Below are 18,654 nucleotides of genomic sequence, written 5' to 3'. Positions count from 1 at the left end.
TTCACCCCCCCCCCCCCCTCCCCTGCATCACAAACTCTTAACCCTCCTGTTATCCTGGGGACCAAAATCATATCAAACAACCCAAAATGTATTAAACATGAATCTAAGTAGATGGCCTCCTATGTAGTATCCTAAAACATAAAAGATAAACATTGAGGATGATTTTCAGTCTAACTGCCTCAAAAACACCTGTTATGATAGGTACTGAATCAGTCCCAGTGAGGTCCAACCATATCAGGATTTAGAAATGTTGAGAGAGACAAAAAACTAGTCTAATCCTTCATTTGAATGAGTGTATGTTTGGACTATATGGATGTTGAAAAGAGCAGTAACTCAAAGATTTTATAATCAGTCTAGAAATCAACACACAATGTCGTTTTCATTTTAATTACAGAACCACAACCTCCTTGACATAGTTTAAAAGATCAGTCTATAGGCTGTCTTTTTGGCATCCATAGTTTAACGGTTTTAACTTTTGGGGATGCTAAAAAGTTAACAAAACAGAAGTTTGAGTGTTTGGTTACATTCTACACTCAAAGCATATTAGAGCTCTTACAGAATGTGACATTGGACCATATTGCACATTGAAATGCAAAGGTTTAGTAGAGTTATGAGACCCAATTGGACCCCAGTTCACTGTGAGAGTTCTGGGAAGGTGTCAGCATTTCTTAAGACAGAAAAGCTTCCAGTATATATGTACAGCATGTTCTCTGAGCTTCATGAAGAATACTGTTGACACTATCTAGCTAATGTAAACACCTATAGTTATAATTTCATGTCTAAAAGGAATGCAATTCGGCCCTCTGCTATGTGAGAATCAGGTATTGCATAAACATTGTACTCTGGGAATGGGTATATCTCAGTTGCAGATCAAGAGTTCCCAGGTTGAAGTCCCTCCTCTAAAGTACGTTCCTTTGGATCAAAGCATCTGCTACATAAATACATTACATTACAGATAAAGGTAGGATGTGACAACACAACCATCCCTCAAATGACAATAGCAAATGTTTGGGGTAAAAAACAAAACAATGCAGTGCACAAGAACCAACAGGGGGGCTTCAGGTCACTGCTACAACGGAAACTTTCCTAGGAGGTTTGTTGCTGTATTGTAGTGTGACATGGTCAGGTCAGGTTTGATGGAGGTACCTTGTACCTGGAACTGTCCATCAAAGTTGGGAGGGGACAGTCCTAAGGGGTCGAGGGTTTCTCAGATTGGCCAGGTGGCATCTCCACAAGGTCTTAAGGCTACTTCCTGGAAAGAGAACAATGAGCTGACATTCTACCATGCTTCCTACTTCCTGGAAAATAAATGAAGCACAAGGAGTTATTAATATACCTGCCTGCTGATAAAGCAGAAGGGCCGTGGGATCATGCGGGAGGCCAGGGGCTAGGGAGTCAGTAACAACGACTTGCTGAGTCCAGCCAGTGAACTCAAAACCCAGGGCAAGCCTGGGCCCCACAATAGCACTCACAGGTTAAGTCCAACTTGCCAGAGATAAAGCTGTCACAGGTTCAAGACAAGAAAGTAATAAATGTCAGTCATAATCAACCAGTTTTAGTTTGAATTCCTCTTTGTGTTTTACAAAATCCTCAGTAGCTCCATGAACAACCCACATCCGTGTAAGCTAATGTTAGTGGACAGGACAGTGGGGCCTCACTTGGCCTGGGGTGAGATCCGAGCCCTGCAATGACGAGGGACGGATTGTGTCTCGCACACCAACGTTGGCGTGCACCGCTACATGTTTGAATGTGTGTATGAGAACAGAGATAGAGTGTGTGTGTGGTTGTGTAATAAACTGTTGTCAGTCCTCTGCTCTGAGCACAGTCACTGATAGCTCTTCTAGCCCATTCCGGGAATTCTTTCCAGTGGAAACAATCTGCCACTGATCCCAGTGTGTCAGCACAGCCTGACCCTTTCACCCAAGACTCCTCTCCGAGTCCCCACTGCAGCCCACACCAACATGCTCTCTCTCTCTCTTTCTGTGTCCACCTCTCTCTACATGCTCACACTCTAACCTGTCCCCTCACACACCCACCAGGCCTCTTGTCCCCCAGGCCTCACGTCTCAGGAGCTATGGACAGTGTGCTCATTGTCTCTCCATTTCTCTCTGTGTGTCTCTCTCTCTGTTTCTCTGTGCCTTCATATTTTCCCACGGTGGGGGTTACATAATGCAACATGACATTTGTCTTGTTTTTCACCAGTACATTGTGTAACTGTGTGCGTTTTTGTGCCTGATTTTTTGTTGTTGTTTCGCGTTTCTATGTTTGCCGTGTGCGTAAAGGAAAGATTATTTTCCCATGGTTTCTCCAGTGTGAGAACGTGGAGCTCTCGGGAGATGAAGAGAAAACGTTGCTTAGTTATTTATAACAAGTCTGGAGACGGGACACCAAGAGTCCACATAGCTGGCACTGCCAACAAACTGAGCAGGGGACAGTGGAGAGGGACAGAACAGAAGGAGAGGGAGGATGAAGAGATTGAGGAATCAACAGAGGGGAGAAGGTGGATATGGAGCAGGTCTAAAATAGAGAGCACAATGTACTGCAGCAAAGGTGTCACACAGGGTCATGTTGGGTTCACTGGAGATTGTGCGAGAGACGTGGTGGCTTATGAGGTTTCTTTGGGTCACTCGAGATAAGGTAAGAGGTGAGATGAGTTGAAGGTTTGGAACTAACTTTTCTGACACTATGGTATCGGTGTAAATTAGTTTTCCTCAAATTTGCCTTGTGTGGCTTTACCTGTGATTTTACAGGGAAACATGTCAGAGTAGAATGATTAGGCTTTTTAAAAGGATAATATAGCCCCCATTTGAGGAGAAGGAGATATGTTTTTATGGTCATCTGTTCCACCTTCCCCCACTCAGATAGAGTGAGTTTCAGTCAACATACCCTTAGGGGCCAGTAAGCAGACGCAGTGATTGCCATTCAAAACAAAGCCGTAACGATTACACAATCCATCCAAGTCAAGAACCATCAATACAGTGCCAAGCAGCTCTGGAATCAAACCCTCAACAAGGAGCGATCCGCAGACGTTCCCAAGTATGCACTCAGACAGCCACATATTCATTTGGGCAGATGATTCCCAACACTTAAAAGATTCATCCTCTGTTTAATAGGGTGATGTATGAGAGTGCTGCCATGTTGTCTGTGATGTTTTTGAGCTTTGATCACTGTGCCTGTCAGGGTCCAATTACGCGTGTACTTTTGTGTGTTAATGTGCTAATCCAGACTCTGCTGCTCTTCTATGGGGCGTCACTGATATAAATAGACAGCTTATGCCCCCCTAATACTCCTGGCTTGGAGACGAGACTGGAAAAACAGCCTCACCTCACAATTCTGACAATTCAGACAAGGGATAAAGAAAGAGGAGAGCAAGTGAGACGGAGAGAGAGACATTGAGAAAGAGGGAAAAAGAGAGAGAGGTGGGACTGATTCAAGTCTGTTGTGTGAAGTTCTTCAAAGGAGAGTAAGAAAGAGGGAGACATATATACTGTACATGCAGGCTTACTTAGAACTTAGATGCAGAGGGAAGTGTAGGGTGAGAGGGAGGAAGACTTGAGTTAAATCATCCCTGTCCCTTTCCTGAACCTCGACATCCCCCTCTTCCCTCCTTCTCTACTGGCAAAAAGTACAAGGGGTCAGGAGGGACAAGAATGTTTAAAAACAACAAACCAGCAGAGATTTCTTCTTAAATAAAGCCTCCATTTACTGCTATCAATAGAATCCTTTGAAAAAAAACAACCCAAGACGTAATGTCCAATGCCCAAAAAAAGACATAATCCCCCCCCCCCCTTACAGACAAAGAAAAATGGCACACTGCACTCTCATGGAACAGGCATGTAACCACAGGTGCAATGGTTCAACAATTTACTTTTCTTTTTGTGAAACACTGCTATATTTCATGTTGTATTGTGATGAATCACCCATACTGTTTTCCATCAATAACCACACAGACTCCATCTTTGATGCCTCTCTGAAATGTGTTTACTACTTATATACTATAATATGCATAAAGAAAACCTACACAAACTACTCAAGTAAAGAAAGACATGTGCTTCCCTATAGATGTTTATCTTGTGTCTAGGCGAGTGTGGTGATCGATGTGTGTCTCCAGTATAGGTGAACTGGCTGTGAGACACAAGTCAGAGAGGCCACTTCACGGCTCTTGCTCTCTCTCTCTCTGAGTTGTTACACTGACCCCTGAGAAGTTTACTGATAAAACCATACAGTCCACTCAGACGCTGAGATAGAGTGCATGCCAAAGGGAGCAGGTCATGGAAAAGACTTGAGTTTGAGTAAGTGCTCTCTCTCTTGTTCTTTCACTCTCTTGACACACTCCCACACATGCACACCCAACTCCAAACACACACACACATACATACACATACGTATTCTCTCACAAAACACATGCATACTAAACACACACACACATCAGAGACACATCCCTGCCTGTTGAGGTCACTTTTAACAGCAGCATGACTGTAGGTAACGGAAATAAATGACATGCAATGAGTTTATTTACCCTGCTCTAAAAGGATAGGTTGGGACATTTGATCATGAATTCAGCATGTATCATCGTGTAGTAGTATTTGCTTTTCACAACGCATGCTTCATGTTTTGGCTACCCACAATGTTTTGGGTCTATGTCATTGTTTATGATCATGACTTATGTCCCTTTGTAAAGCTCTCTCTTGGAAGTCGCTTTGTATAAAAGTGTCTGCTAAATGAATAAATGTAAATTGTATTTTTTGTATTAATTATTATGAAGCACTCTTGACTTTAACACCTTTTCCTGATAGGTGACTTATCTGAAAGACAAAACATGGCATGTTAACATCAGCGTCACCTAAATAAATACATTACATTAAGAGTTAAGAGTTTCAGAAGAGATACTTTTTCATAATTTCTCACATTTTCCATGTAATCTAATCCACACGAACAGCGTCCCCTATTGATGTCATTTTTGGGGTGCAAGCAAGCAGATGGGTTGAGAGTTGAAGTTGTCAGGTTACCCGTATCGGTGATGTTGACAGAGCTCATTGCTCCCAGCGTGCATCTAAAACATGAAGGTGTATGGTATCAATCCGTGAATGTAATCATAGTTTATGAGTAAAGTCAGCACTACCAAACGACAAAATTGCGAATGCGGCTTCAGATTCCAGTGCAGTGCTTACCAGCGAGTCTGCCAACGCGTTACTTGAACACGTTTAGCCTGCGAGCACAGAAGTTAGCTAGCAACAGCTAGCAGATGCTAATGTCGCAACCAAGTTGTTGACATTTATATGGCTGGACGCATCTCCCCGGACTGGTCTTCCGAGGCAACGTTAGCATATTGTAGCCAGCTAGCTTTTTCCAATTGACAAGGAAGTAGCACACTTTTGCAGGTGGGTAACATTATTCCATTTGACTTCTCTAGCCTAACGGTTATCCGACTAAATATGCTTTGATGGTCTGTGACTCTTAAGCTAGCTAGCTACAGTGTATATTTAGCTAGCTGCTCTGAAGTTGCACGTACCTAAATATTTCATACTAGCTGTCTACGCTAGTTATCCATGACTTGGTTACACTTAAGCTAGTCAACTACCAACTAGTATGACTTTCAATAGTTTAACATCACACATTACAAGATTCTTCACTTGTGGGACGATATAATTTAGTTATCATTTCACAGTCATCACAAAGACGTAACTAGTTATTAAACTATTTAAAACGGTCCTAAACAAAAATTCAGTGGACACAACACAGCTAGTACAGAGGTACAGTACAGTAAATCCACACACATTTACCCGTGCTCATTGTCACTGTTGCCAACAATACTAATGCAAAGTAGCATTAATGCTTGCATGAGAGTGAAAGTCAAATGTAAGCCAGTTAAACATATAGCTAGCTAGCCAAACCATAAAGGTTCACTTCACCAAACCTATCCTTTACCCTCACTTGCTGTCATGATCTCTACGCAGTTAGACGTGAGTATGTAAGGCATAGCCAGGTTCATATGATCAGCATATTATACACAGGAGCAGGTTAGGGTAAATCACATTGCTAAGCATGGATTTTTTATATTTTTTATGTATGTTTCACTTCAAACTACTACATGCTTGACAGACAGATTGGCAGCATGGTGCTTGCAATTGATTGTGAGAGAAATAAGGCTAGTCATTATGACAGTAGCCTTTGACAGGACTACCTTCCACAACTAGAAGACCAGACCAGGCAGGTTAATCTGTGAGGAACCTGACCTTGGATTGACATCCCTTTGCGGCAACACTACCTATAAATAGAGGGTGGAGCATTTAGTTATGGGTACAAAGGCTTACAAAGTGTTGTAAGAGCTCTGAGACAGTTCAGTGTAAATACTTTAGGACCAGGAGGAGTTACATCAGTACTCTTCACTTTGCATCTATACAACTGTGACCATTTTAGTGTTTTTGTATTGGTATACTGCAATTTTTTAATACTTTTAGCTACTTTTTGACAGTTTTGCTGCTGGTGTTTTGTATCATTTTCGTTCTCCCTTTATACCACTACATAGCTTGCCATGTCACAATAATGTCATTGTCCAGTCGGAACCTATGTTGTACTGTTCATATAACAATACATCTCTTTGATTTTGACAGTAGACTGACTTCCATGGAAGTTGGACTTTATAGTCCTGAAGCAAGGCTAAGCAATGACAACCAGAGGAATGTGTGACAATCAAATGAGGCCACTGTGGGTTGCCTTTACTTTTTCCGCGATGCACATTCTTCAGTGGGTCGTCTCTGTCCCTATTGTTTCTGAGTAACTGTCACTTTGTTATTCACAGAGATTACCCAGACCTCATTAATAAGACAGACATCCTCTGTGTGTTCTGATGGTGGCAGTGCCACCAACACAAATCCTCACAGTGAGGATGTCCATTAGCAAAATGAGCAGGCAAAGAGGGCTGGCCTACCTCTGCCTTCATGAAAACACCCACACTTAATTAGGTTTTTGGAAGGCTTTGGACATGTCATTCACAGTGGACATATTTTGCTGTATCTAGGCTACTCTGCTACCACACACATAGACACATAACTCTCATATAGAAGCACACACACAGACACCTTGTGTATAATGCATTTGTATGTGATTAAAAGGAAGTGATTTGTATAGGTGTGCGGGTTCCAGTCCTGGCTGGCAGTCCGGCTCAGTGGCCCTGCAGTGTGGTCCCTCAACACACAGAGGGACATCTGTTTAGTCTCTGGAGTGGCAAATATGATCCCTTGCTTTGCAATCTGTCACGATCTGATAGTCAAATATAGGCTATGCAAACTGTGTCTGTGTCACATTTAGGCGGGTGTTTGCCAGCCTTTTTGGTGTGTCTACGTGTGTGCGCGCGTTTCACTCCAGCATATGTGTGTGTATGCTCTCGTGCATACCATCCTCGGTGTATTCATTTGTCCTCCTCACTTTTAATCTGGGTGACCTTTATCAGAGCTCCAATGGAAAAAAGTCATTAAAGACTTGTTGTTTTTCCACTACCCCTTTAAACTGCCATGCTCATCATGGCAGAGAGCAATTACCCTGGAGCCCAGCAGCTGGAGACGGAACCCAGGGGTTGAAGTCCGCTCTGGTTTTCCACAGCAGAGCCAGACAGATTACTCAACTATCTCTCAAAGAACCACACGTTAAACAGGTAGAGATGCGTGCATGTGCACAGACACACACACACAGTGCTGACATTAAAGAAGCTTGCATTTTGGCCATGGATCCTTAGATGTCACTGAGGAGGACACTTGAATCTTCCAGAAGAGTGTACATGTCGCAGCTCAGACATCAGGATTCGGAGAAAGGACACAGATAGCCCCTTGTATAAAGCCAAAATGTGGTTAACCTCTCATCATGGTAACGACGTCTGTCTGTTCTTGACTAAGAGGAAAGAATGCAGGTAGACTGCCAAAGAATACAGGGTCAGACTAAGAGCACATCAATTCATTGCGGTTGGCTAACATTTTTGAGCAGTGTTCAAATAGGCATTGCTATGGTGACCCGACAAATGTTTAATAAAACCTCACTCTGCAGAGTCGATGATATTGTCTTTGCATCTGACCCAGAGTATGGAAATGTGGTTCTCCTGTGGAAGGCTGGTGAGATGTTGTAGGTGGAAGGAGCACAAGTTTCTGGCATTTTTACTGTTTTGGGTCGGTAGTTCCAGTCACTTTTCACCTCATTCTCAGGGGACCTAAAATGTGTATCCTCTTCAGTGCATAACTGAAATGGGCCAGCACTTTTAAAATATGCGCCAGCATGTTCCAGCAGACACCCAAGGGTGCGTTTGTGTGTGTTTGGTTTGTGTGTGTGCGTGTGTACGTTGTGGCAGAAATCTGTAACAGGAGGTCATAATTGTGTGACAATTGTGCTGAACCAGCTTGTTCCTCTCTCACGCTTCATATTTTCCGTTGTTTAAAACCCTTAAACCCCTATGTCCTCACTCTACTGTGAGTGTGACACACACACACACACACACCTGGGTTGTTAAGTGTTCCTTCAGCCACTCTGCTTGCAGAGTTGAGACCTGCTGTGTCATGATGCTGCTGTAGCCTGAGGTGGTTTGAGGTGAAGGCTTGTGCAATCACAGAGCCAGGGAAATTGAGGCAGGGTAGTATGAACCAAAGTTCAACCCAGGGAATGAAACACCTGCTGGGTGGGGGTCGTTTCCTCCCTGCTTACTCTGCCTGTAGACTGACAGCCTGAATCCCTGCATTAGCTACAATGGTTACCATGGCAGTCAGAGGACATAGGCTAAGATAGGCTAACCCAGTGGTTCTCAACCCTGGTCCTCTGTCCTGCACGTTTGAGATGTTTCCCTGCTCCAACACACCTGATTCAAATGAATGGGTTGTTACCTAGTTATGCAGAATCCTGTTAACGACCATTCATTTGAATCAGGTGTGTTGGAGCAGGGAAACATATAAAACATGCAGGACACAGGGTACTTAAGGACCAGGGTTGAGAACCACTAGGCTAACCTAACCTAGCTTGCCCCATTAACAAGCATCATGATGGTTCTGGTCCTTTCCAGTCAGATAACTCATTTTTACTGATACATAATGGGGAAACTGACACTATAACCGACTTGGACGGTAGGTTGGCCTTGGACGTAGGCTACGAGCATATTACTGAACAGGGCTAGACCACAGCTAATAAGCTGTATGTCCTCACAGTGAGCACATGTTGTTTTGCATCCAAAGGTCTCATAACTCTGTTAAGAAAATGGCTTCCTCAGTAGACTCGTTTTTTATGTTTGGTATGTCTGTCTTGTTGTCAGGCTACTGATAAAAACGAAAGAGCTCTTGATGCAGACGAGGCTTTGAATAACTCGGACACAGCGTTAACTGAGCATGAAATGAAGCCTGACGTCAACTGAACATGGAACATTTGAGGACGAAAGTGCAATGTTTCAAGTGATACTCGGTTCAAGGGTATGAAACGTGAGACACCCGTCTTCTTTTTTAAATCGTGGTTTTGGTGACTGTGCAGTGCACACCTTCTGGAAAGATTCAGTATTTACTTTCCCTCAGCAGGAACGTCGCCGTCGTGTTTTTCCACTGTTTTTGTGGGGGAAATGTTTCGAGAGGCTCGGCGGACGCAGAGCGGTTCAGTATGGATGAGCGCGCTAATAAAATCGATCATTCCATTTGCCTTGCGTCGACTGGGCAGCTTTATCCAATTCCTGAGCCCAGTCTCACTGCCGGCCTCCTGGATCCTCAAAGGAAAATTCCACTAAGCGTACTGTACACACTCATCTTCATGGTTAACAACATCCCCCCCCCCCCCCCCGCCCCCACTTAGACTACTTTTCAGTCCTTAGGGATGACTCAGAACCACAGAGTTGAATTGACGGTGTACCTGTCTTTCCTTTCCATACTCTCTCTCTCCATCTGTATTGTTCTCTCTACCCCCTCTCTCACGCCCACCTTTCTCCGTCTCTCTCTCTCCCAGGTATGGATGTGTCATTGCGGGGTCTGTACTTCATGTTGACCCTGTTCCTGGGCATCTTGTTCGGCAGTATCTTCATGCTGGGACCGGTTCTGCCTCTCATGCTGCTGTCTCCCGCCTGGTACCGCTGGATCAGCAACCGCCTTATAGCCACCTGGCTCACCCTGCCTGTGGTGAGCCCCCCCCCCCCCGCACGTCCCCCCTGTGGTGCCTCCTGAGCCTGTCATCTGGCAGCCTGGCCCTCGTGTCTCTGCCCTCACGCTGTGCTGTGACCTCTCACTCCAGTGGCCTTGTGCCTGGCTGTACCTCATTGTCCGTGTCGGAACAGCTCGTCTCATGAGCGGCCGTGTTACATTGCCTTTGTGTGCAGGGAAAGAAAAACTGTTTTCTCACTTCTGACTTTTTCTTTTCCCGCACCCTCAAACCTTATCATTTCTCTGGCTCACTCTAACCCCCCCTTCATCTCTTTTACTATCTGTCCTTCTCTGTCTCTCCCTTCTCTCCCTGTCTCTCCCACTTCCCTCTCCCCACCTCCCTCCTTCTGTCTCAGGCCCTGTTGGAGCTGGTATTTGGGGTGAAGGTGGTGATTACGGGGGATGGCTTCATCCCGGGGGAGCGCAGTGTGATCATCATGAACCACCGCACGCGTCTGGACTGGATGTTCCTCTGGTGCTACCTGCTCAGGTACAGCTACCTGCGCCTGGAGAAGATCTGCCTCAAGGCCGCCCTCAAAGCAGTGCCTGCCTTTGGTAGGTATGAGTAGCTTGGAAATGCGCACACATACACCTCACAGGGGACTTAGAAGTGCTTATTTGTCAGCAGAATAGAGCTTTTTCATTTGGGGTTGCAGATAAAATGCTGCTGTGACTGAAGTGTGTGTGTGTGTGTGTGTGTGTGTTAAGGCTGGGCCCTGCAGGTGGCCTGCTACATCTTTGTCCAGCGCCGGTGGGAAGATGACAGAGAACACATAGAGAACATGTTGGAGTACTTCTGCGACATTGGAGAACCCCTGCAGCTTCTGCTGTTCCCCGAGGGAACCGACCTGACTGGTGAGAACCCGCGGAACACACGTGCCCACCCACACACACCTTAACCGTCAGCCCCTCCCCGTACAACCTGAGATCGTAGGCCATGATGTACTGGCCCGGAATTTTGGGACACAGATTAAGTTTAATCCCTAGTCTACAATGATTAAATGAGGTGATTCAATTGGACCAATTTATTCTTGGTCTAAGACTAGGTCTAATCTGTGTTAGAGAAGCTGCTGTAATGTTTTGTTATTGACATAATTTATACTAGTAGGTCAGGTGAGGAGACATCATTTCCTGTTTGTCTGTCAGTCTAATAGCCTCTAATCAGTTTTTCTAACAAACAGTCACACAGAGAAGGCCTGTCCAGCCCTGTTCCCAGAGAGTAGATTTTCTCTCTAGATGAGGCTAACCTGATTCAGCATGGTGACCAAATCTTTATTTTAATCAAATGCAGCTAGATTAGGGTTGCAGGAACTTGGAGCTAAAGACTACAATACACTGGCTCCTGGGAAACAGGGCAGGGCAGCGTCCCAACATGGAGACTGAGACCATTAACGCCTAAAGCACCTTAGACGCCACACTAAGCCAAAGTCCCTGTCCAGCCTTAAGAGAGGATGAGCCAACTCATTTTGTTGTCAGCCTGACGTCACTGGACTACACCTCAGGTGAAGTTATATTGGTTCGAAAGCTTGCTAGCTTAGCTGTCCTACATCCATACATCTCCTCTGTTCGCGTTGCCCCAAACTGGGCATAGCCCTAAGCCTTTCAACTACCGTTTTGTATCTTTGCTTGGGAGGAATGTTCTGTCGTTTGTGTGTCTCTTTCCGAGGATTTTGCGCCTTCCCCTTAAACCAGGGCTTACGTTTACTAGCAAATCCATGGTCAGAAATTACATCTCATAGCTGTACTGTTTTCTCATCTTCATCTTGAAGATGACCCCCTTTCACGACACACACACAAACACAACACAACACACACCTATAGGATTTAGATGAGGGTGCAGTTAAGCCCCCCTGAGGATTTCTGTGGCCCCTGCAGGATCAAAGAAGGCTTTATTACTTTATGAAATGAACAGGCCATATGGGACAGGTCCTAGCTTTGTCCCCTGAAGGAGGGCATTTCTGGGGATGGCCAGGTGTAGGGCTCCCCCCAGACCACCACCCCCTCCACCCTCCCAGTGTCCTGCATGTCTGCAGGGGACATGCTCATACAAAAAAAAGGTAAACACTCATCATTCCCGGTAAATCCGCTAAGAAAGAGGGCTTTGGTCTCATTTGGACCAAAATAGACGCACTCCCCCCCCCTCCCCTCCCCCCCTCATGTCAACCTCTGGAGCTCCTCCTCCCTGCCTGACCCTTAACCCCCCCCATCTGTGCTCCCCGCTCCTGCAGAATACACCAGAGCAAGGAGTGATGACTTTGCAGAGAAGAACGGCCTTCCCAAGTTCGAGTACGTCCTTCACCCCAGGACCAGGGGCTTCACCTTCATCGTGGACACACTGAACAAAGGTCAGTCCAATGACTAAAACAACAGTGATGGGGGGGGAATAACTAAAAAATCAGTGGAAGGTTGTAATGCAGTTGTCCCATAGACTATAAGTACATCATAATACTGTTCTGTGTGTGATTGTCGTCACCATTGAACCCCTATGAAAACAACGCTAGGTACACCATAACAGCCCATGATGTGAACTCCCAGCTAAATGTACCTGTTAAACACAGTTGATACAACAAGACTGTAAAGCCTGCCAGAGTTAGATCTCCTGGCAGCTGCGTTTTCAACCCCCTGCTGCCACCCTGCTGCCACCCCCCTGTCCGACTCCTCTGTCCCCAGTGTCAGACTGGTGCCTCATCGCCACCTACTACACCACCACTACCACTGCTGGATCACATTTCCCTGTTAGCTCACCCTGGCTCTCTTCCAGCATGCCTTAAATACACCTCCTCCTGCCGTCATGTCTTTACCCAAAGACAGGTGGGAAGGGAGGGGGGATGCAGGAGGGTGGGGAGGGGTGGCAGGTGTCAGATATTAAACTCAAAGCCTATTGTACTGTCATATGGGAGAGACTGAGACTAATGCTGTACTGTAGGCTAAGGTTTACCATACAGTAGCATAACAAGCTTGTGATGGAGTCAACAGCAGAGATTGGTAAAGTCATTTCGATACTGTCTTACTCTGACAGGAGCAACCTTGTGCAATGGTAGTGTGATTTTTAGACCCTTTACAAAGCATCCATCCAGGGCCAATATCAATCTATATGTCTTTGGGATTCTTTATAATATATAGTTAATTGTCTATAATCTATTGGAGGAGTCTCTTCAAATTCTTTAGGCTAATTATTTTATTAACTGTAATATTGATGATGATCTCCCATTCTCTCATGTTCCTCTTGTACAGGAAAGAACCTGGACGCAATCCACGACATCACGATCGCCTTCCCCCAGAACATCGCCCAGACAGAGCGTCAACTCATCCTGGGCCTGTTCCCCCGCGAGATCCACTTCCACGTGCGCCGCTACCCGGCCTCCTCCCTGCCCACCTCCCCCTCCGAGCTGAACACCTGGTGCCAGGAGCGCTGGGCGGAAAAGGAGGTCCGCCTCAGGCACTTCTACGCCGGCCAGCCCCGGGCCTTCCACAGCGAGGGGCCGACCCGCGTGCCCCCCTGCAAGACGGAGCTGCGCGTGTCCCTGATCAAGGCGGTGTCGCTGCTCTACTGGAGCTGCTTCATCCCCCTGTGCATGGCCGGGCTGTGGCTGTGGCCCATGCTGCGGGTCTACTTCCTGCTGATGGTGGCGGTGTACATGGGCCAGCTGAGGCTTGGGGGCGGGCTGGAGCTGCTGGAGCTGGCCTCCCACCGCTACTGGACGTCCGTGGCCAGGGACAGGAAGAAGAAGGGCCTGCTGGAGGGGAAGAAGGAGGGATGATGAGAAGGGGTGGGTGGGAGGGGGCGCTGGACAGAGGGCGTGGGGGGGGGGGGAGCTTCTCTGGGTCCAGGGATGGGCCCTGAGGTGCAGCTGGGTGCTCCTCGCACAAACCTCCATGTCCACAGCCGCTCTCGGGGTAGTCGGGCGGGCGACCGGCCTGCATGGCTTTAGTTTCACCTCCTCAAGTCTTATGTTCAGCCATAGTTCAGACATGTGTTTTTTTTTTTAAAGGGGGTTTTAAAGTTGGTTCCCATTTTTTTATGCTTATTTTGTTATTCTTCCATTGTTTTGTTATTTATTTATTGGGATTATTATTATGGAGCAGAGCCATAGTGCTTGGCACTCATACAAAACCTGTGTGTATACTGTGACAATTCTAGCCAATATCCTTTCCAATACTGTGCTGTGTATAGCTGATCTAGACTCCTTGTAAGTGTAGCCAAATGAGTCACTGTTTTCACAGGCATTGTTAAGCCAACTAGATTAAATGATAAGAACTGAAATGCTAGGAGTCCAAGTGAAAAGTCACTCATACACATCAAGTGTAGCATTGTTTACCTGTGCTGAATCAGAATAGTTTCGTCTGTCATATAGTAAGGCTGTCTTTGTACAATTTTGCTTTAAGCCCCTATACAGGTTTTTATGTTTTTTATGTTTGGCTCTCAAAATAGGAACATGAGTTTTTGGCAATATTTTACTTGACGGTCTTTATAAGGATTCAGAACACTTATGTGTGTGTTATGTTCACGTCATATACATTCAACAACAATTATAAATATGTCATAATATTATAGCAATTTAACCCTGAAAATCTAAAAACAGGTCATTTCAAATGCTCATGTTTCTTTTCACTTACCAACAATCACATGCTTATACAATCCGGGACCCAACCATTACATTCACACAAATATATCTAACATTACATATGTAGGAATAATAATTTCTGTCTGCAGCTTTAAAGATAAGATCTACCAATCACTTGCCTGCCCCTCCTAATATATATAAAATCACACATTATACATCAGCAATCATAAAGGTTCCATAAAGGTGTCTTGGGTTGTTATGGAGACCTACGTCAAGTACAGTGTTGCCAGGTTTTTTTGTGCATTAAAAAACTGCTTTTGCACAGGCGAGCCAAAGTCGAGAAGCGTTTTGCGAGGTAAAGAGAGACCGTTGTAGAATGTAGACTGGACTGCCTTTGTCAGGACAGGGTAGCTCCTCTTCGTGGTGCCAAGGTGCCTGTGTAGGTGACCTCACAGACAGTGTGATTCACGCCAAAATGAACGATGGTCGTCATCAAATGGGAAACTAGGGAAGCAGATTTTGTTGTTGTTGCTCTTTCTAGGAACTGGGGGTAGACCGTGATTGGCTGGCTGGGGGTTTCGGGGGTGGAAACATGCGGGCAACGTAACCCCACTACCTCCCGGGTGTCACGAAGGAGGACCAGACTTGGAGTGGAAAACTTGTCTCGGACACCCTAATCCAAAAATGCCCCCTGCCAATTGATGCCCACCTCCCTCCCTCTCCCCATCCTCTCTTTCTTTTTACCTCTGTCCAGGGACCTGGCGTGGGATGAGCCTGCGCTAAACTCAATTAGGGAACGACAGCTGAGAAAGCTGCACCGATTGTGCCAAAAAAAAGCAAAAAGCAAATATGGAAGCGAAATGGAAACAGGAGATCGGGCCGCACTTGATCTTCTTCTAACCCCCCCCACCCCCGACCCGGATCGTCCCCTGCCTGTCCATCTCTCTCCAGGCCACCTCCTACCAACCCAGAAACCTTGCCATATAGAGGCTGGTTGGTTAGGGTTAGGTTCGTCTCCCTGCAGTCCCCTCCAATGTAGATGCCACAGGTGTCCCCCAGGCCTCCTCCATGCTGCAGGTCCAAGGGTCCTTTTTTATAAAGAAGTCTTAAGTATATGTGCTGTTCTGATGGTTAACGCTCACCCATGAGTGATGCGGCTGAGGCTGTTTTGGGTTCTTACTTCCCATTTCTAGTTGTGTTCCCACGAGGCCCTGCTGTGTGAGTAGAGAGGCTGGTTCTACACACTGTGATGGACGGACTGAATTATTTTCGCTTATCAGCATGTTTGACCTATCTACCTATGATCCATTTCTTTCTGTTCACCAAAACCTCTAAAGCAGCTTTCCCTCTCCCCAAAACCTCTCCCCAAATGATTTCCCCTTCTTTCTACTTCTCTTTCTCCCTCCTCTCATCTCTGTTTCTCCTCCTCGCCTCTCCCTCTCTCCCTCTCCTGTATTTTTGCTCATAATACAATCAACCGCTGATGCTGGACTTAACAATCACCGTCCTCAGGTATATCTTAACGGGCCACTGTTATCCGTCACGCTGTATAATAAATAGGAATAAATCCATTCACTGTTTCAACCCATTTTGTCGTAGCCCTGTATTTTTTTCTGCATGTGCTTGTGTAAAGATATCTGCTTTTGGTACAATCAGACATTCTATTCATACAGGATATACCCCCAGATCTATTCTGTGGCCTATTATGTTAATGACACCACTGTCACTGATAAAAATGACATTCAGAAGGCATTAGCAGAAATAAAAGCGAATTATGGTCGCAGAGTCATTACATTTACATTTAGTCATTTAGCAGACACTTTTATCCAGAGCGACTTACAGTAAGTACAGGGACATTTTCCCCGAGGCAAGTAGGGTGAAATGCCTTGCCCAAGGACACAACGTCATTTGGCACGGATGGGAATCGAACTAACAACCTTTTGATTAATAGCCCGACTACCTAACCGCTCAGCCATCTTACCCCCAGAGTCATGTCACTTTGAACATAATCAGCTGTTTTTATGAGCACTACCATGACAGGCAGAAAGCAGCACTTCTGCAGGGATCATGGTGTACCCTATTGCAGTGAATAAGTCAACAAGCGCTCATATTACACAACACCACTCTGTCTGACACACACAAGACTACCGCAGACATGCGGAGGGCAAGAGATTTGAAGGTGAAGTGGGGTTGCCTTGGCAACTAATGTTGACTCCCTCGTCTCCTAGCAACATGATGGGGAGTGATGTCAATGGAACTATTACTATTTTCTGTCCTGCTGCTGATGGAACAAGGCCTCTGCCTTTGACTCTTTGTATCCTTCCCTTTCCCTCTGCCTCTCTCTCCCTCCCTTTCTCTGTTTCCCCGCTCTATCGTTCTTTTTGTCAGTCTCTCCTCTCCCCCCTCCCCACTGTCTGGTCTTATACATTGCAGAGTAATCCTGGGGGGAAGTGTTGGGGGCTCATGCTGGCTGACAGTTGGTAATAGATGAGTGACAATACGGGTGGAAGACTCCCGATTGATGCAAGCCTTCTAAAAATAGGCACCCTGCAACTATGAATCACTGCCCGATTATGGATACAAGCACGTTGCCAGTGGTCTTTTTTATCCCCCCACCCCTCCAACTCCCTCCTCTTTCTTGGTTATACACATCCCCTGTGCTTCAATAGAAGTCTACCTATGACTGTTTTTTAGTGGGTGGAGACACGATGCAGAAACACATGCCGTCATCCAGTGAGACACATATCCTCCTCACTCGCCCTCTCGCCCCTCTCCTTAAAAGGCTGACCCTCACGCCCAAAATACCTGGACACCCAGTGTCCCATTCCCATGATGACAAAGCATTTCTAACAGCATCACAGAGACAATGGATTATCGAAAACACTGTCTTTAAAAAGAACTTGGATGCCATCACTAGACTCCCCACCTTTGAGACTTGACTCATGGCTTGGCCTGTGGCATGCAGAGCATTAGGATGAGCAGGGAAGGGGTGATTACCTAGCTATCTAGGTGACCTCATGTGTGTTGGCTGCTTACAGATGGATTGGCTTAGAGTTGGAGTGAGCCAAGGACAACACAGGGTGTGTCCATTCATCACACCTGCCAGTGGGTGTGCCCAACAACTGAGTTGGTGGGATGTGGCTGTAGCTGTGTCTAACTGTGGATCCCTTCTCCCCTGTTTGTCCTGGCTGGTATCCTCCCATTTGGGGTACATTCTCTGGGACGCCTAATGGGAATATCCAGTATGCATTCACACCACAGTATCCTGCCAGCACACTGGAGCTGGGGACCTGATTGGTGTCAGAGTGAGTGTTGTCAAGCATGCGTTAAGGAAAGATTCTACACGAGTGAAGGACTAGTGACCGTGTTGAACCGAACACACGCACACAAACACTCAACATCCAACCAGACACCCTCCAAGAGAGCACCCAACAAGATCAGGTCTAAAAATAACACCAAGGACTCAGTCATATCTATAGCTGGATTAAGACTTCTTCGTCACTGCCTGTCCTTAAGCCTATTTTACACACCACCAAAGCCAACTATAATTTGTATCCAGTGTTGAATGAGTCTCAGAGTAGGTTAGCTAAGTCTGTCTTGACGCAGCTCTCCATCCAGATCCTGTTGCATGTCACTTCAGTAAATGCCTTCTCTAGTTCTCCCACTTGTGTACGCATGTCTATATTCAGGAGTACACAATGACTGTCGGAAGGATTTAAGGTGTGATTGACAATGTTAGAAGCATGCTTTACACCTTTCAAGATAGCCAGGGCATGTTCACTTAATTAAAGATCATCTAATGTCACTGTCTGATTTCACAAATGTGTCAACGGTAGTAGTAAATGTACTTAAAAGGCAAATTTTCATGACAGAACGCTTTACAAGAATCCACTCATACTTTTTTAAACACAATGTGTTATATGATTACGTAAGACCCA

The 18,654-nt window shown here is 45.8% G+C and overlaps 1 protein-coding gene across 1 annotated transcript; it reads left to right on the top strand.

Moving 5' to 3' along the window:
* Nucleotides 1–5,013: 5,013 nt before the first annotated feature.
* Nucleotides 5,014–13,913, top strand: lclat1 (lysocardiolipin acyltransferase 1). The gene is made up of 6 exons (XM_084675317.1): nucleotides 5,014–5,381; nucleotides 9,961–10,130; nucleotides 10,508–10,706; nucleotides 10,860–11,006; nucleotides 12,380–12,496; nucleotides 13,386–13,913. The coding sequence occupies exons 2-6, from the start codon at nucleotides 9,963–9,965 to the stop codon at nucleotides 13,910–13,912; spliced, it is 1,158 nt and encodes a 385-aa protein (XP_084531443.1). The 5' UTR covers nucleotides 5,014–5,381; nucleotides 9,961–9,962; the 3' UTR covers nucleotide 13,913.
* Nucleotides 13,914–18,654: the final 4,741 nt, after the last annotated feature.

The sequence above is a fragment of the Hypomesus nipponensis genome, chromosome 3, assembly GCF_054491055.1.
Source record: "Hypomesus nipponensis isolate SF chromosome 3, ASM5449105v1, whole genome shotgun sequence".
Lineage (NCBI taxonomy): Eukaryota > Metazoa > Chordata > Actinopteri > Osmeriformes > Osmeridae > Hypomesus > Hypomesus nipponensis.
This window is presented reverse-complemented; position numbering and strand designations above follow the sequence as displayed.

Excerpts from the sequence above, each read along its gene's own strand:
- lclat1 (XM_084675317.1), top strand. The coding sequence starts at position 9,963 with ATGGATGTGTCATTGCGGGGTCTGTACTTCATGTTGACCCTGTTCCTG. Across the intron at positions 10,131-10,507 it reads CCTGGCTCACCCTGCCTGTG|GCCCTGTTGGAGCTGGTATT; the intron begins GTGAGCCCCCCC and ends CTTCTGTCTCAG. Across the intron at positions 12,497-13,385 it reads CGTGGACACACTGAACAAAG|GAAAGAACCTGGACGCAATC; the intron begins GTCAGTCCAATG and ends CCTCTTGTACAG.